Source organism: Gavialis gangeticus, unplaced genomic scaffold (assembly GCF_001723915.1).
Source record: "Gavialis gangeticus isolate Ggan-Ray unplaced genomic scaffold, GavGan_comp1, whole genome shotgun sequence".
In the NCBI taxonomy this organism is placed as follows: domain Eukaryota; kingdom Metazoa; phylum Chordata; order Crocodylia; family Gavialidae; genus Gavialis; species Gavialis gangeticus.
Window position 1 is genome coordinate 57133706 of NW_017728995.1, and position 1429 is coordinate 57135134.

Genomic DNA, 1429 nt, shown 5'->3' on the forward strand with positions numbered 1-1429 from the left:
AACTCCTCACTTGTTACCCACTGGATACTGCTGTCCAAGCTACTGGGATGCATTCCTGTCCACATGCATGCTGTGGTTACACCCATGCATGTGGCATTTATCAGTGACATTATCAGCTAGACCAGCCAAAAAAAGCTGATTGCTGATAATCTTAATTTTTCTTTTATTGGTACCAATCCAATATGCGACCGATATATCGGTGTACCTTTACCTTCGGTTTTCACCTTGTTAAGAAAATAGTAAGCATTTGTGAAGACTTCCTGTTTTTGGATTTAAAAAATGCACTAAGACAACTCATTCTTTCTAGTGGCATTGTCAGAAAGGTCATTGTTCATATATGATTGGTTTTTTTGTCTTTCAAGGTGTGGCAGCTTGGTTCTTCTTCACCTAACTTCACTTTGGAAGGCCACGAAAAGGGAGTGAACTGTATTGATTACTATAGTGGAGGAGACAAGCCCTATCTCATTTCAGGAGCAGATGATCGCCTTGTTAAGATCTGGGACTACCAGGTACGGTGTGTTCAGCTCTTATATGCTTTGGTACCTTAAGATTACTGGGCAATCTCAGTAGCAAAGCCATGGAAATGGAGGAAAAGGAACAACAGGAAAGTGTTCTGCAATGTCCTCTTTGAGAAGAAAATAAGGTCACATATTTTATGATCAGATTTCCAGAAGAAAAACAGACTGAAACTAGTAGGTCAAAATGATATACCACACTTTTTTTTTTTTAACCTGTGTGAAATTATACAAATTAATTCACAATTGTTTTAACTTTCAAGTTTAAGTTGATGTTGTTTTTAACAGCCTGGATTATTTTCTTCCAGAACTGTCTTGCAGGGGATTGTATCTCTCTCTTTGTCCCCTTACTCCAGGCTGAGACAGGCTTGCCATTGTTTCCTTCCACTTCCTAATTTTTCAGACTATTTTTAATCCCTTTATTCTTATTTGTTCTGTCATCTCTGGTCTTGGTTGTGTTGCTTTTCCCTTATTTAGTAGGTATATTGCACCTTGGGTTTGGATATAGGGGAAGAAATGGGAGATTAAGTCCATTACTTTTTTTTAGGCATGAGCTAAATTAGGCACAGAGAAGAAAAGTCTGGGCCTGTGGAGTGTTGCCATACTATGGTGCTCACAGGCTTTTTTTGCAGTTAACTATGGTAGGGAGTCACTGTGGCAGCTGCCAGGATGGAAGGGAGAACTGTTATAAAGGCATATTTTATGCTTTATTTAAAGTTTTCAAATCATACTGTTTTAGATGAAGTTACTTTGAAAGTGAGAGCTTGTAGCTGATACTATAAAGTTCCCATTCCCATGATGAGTGTGGTATAAATGGCTGCGTAGGATATTGCCACCATGTATAGCTGTGAATGTGAATTCCTTTCATTTAGTCGTAGATGCCTCAAGCATCCCCCCCCCCCACAAAAAAAAAA

The 1429-nt window shown here is 38.8% G+C and overlaps 1 protein-coding gene across 1 annotated transcript in view; it reads left to right on the forward strand.

Annotated features, from left to right (window-relative positions):
• The window catches only part of COPB2 (coatomer protein complex subunit beta 2), a 28917-nt gene that overhangs the window by 16461 nt on the left and 11027 nt on the right, over positions 1-1429 (forward strand). The window contains exon 6 of the mRNA XM_019503670.1: positions 363-509. Within this exon, the coding sequence (XP_019359215.1) occupies positions 363-509 (147 nt within the window). The remainder of the gene's footprint in view (positions 1-362; positions 510-1429) is intronic.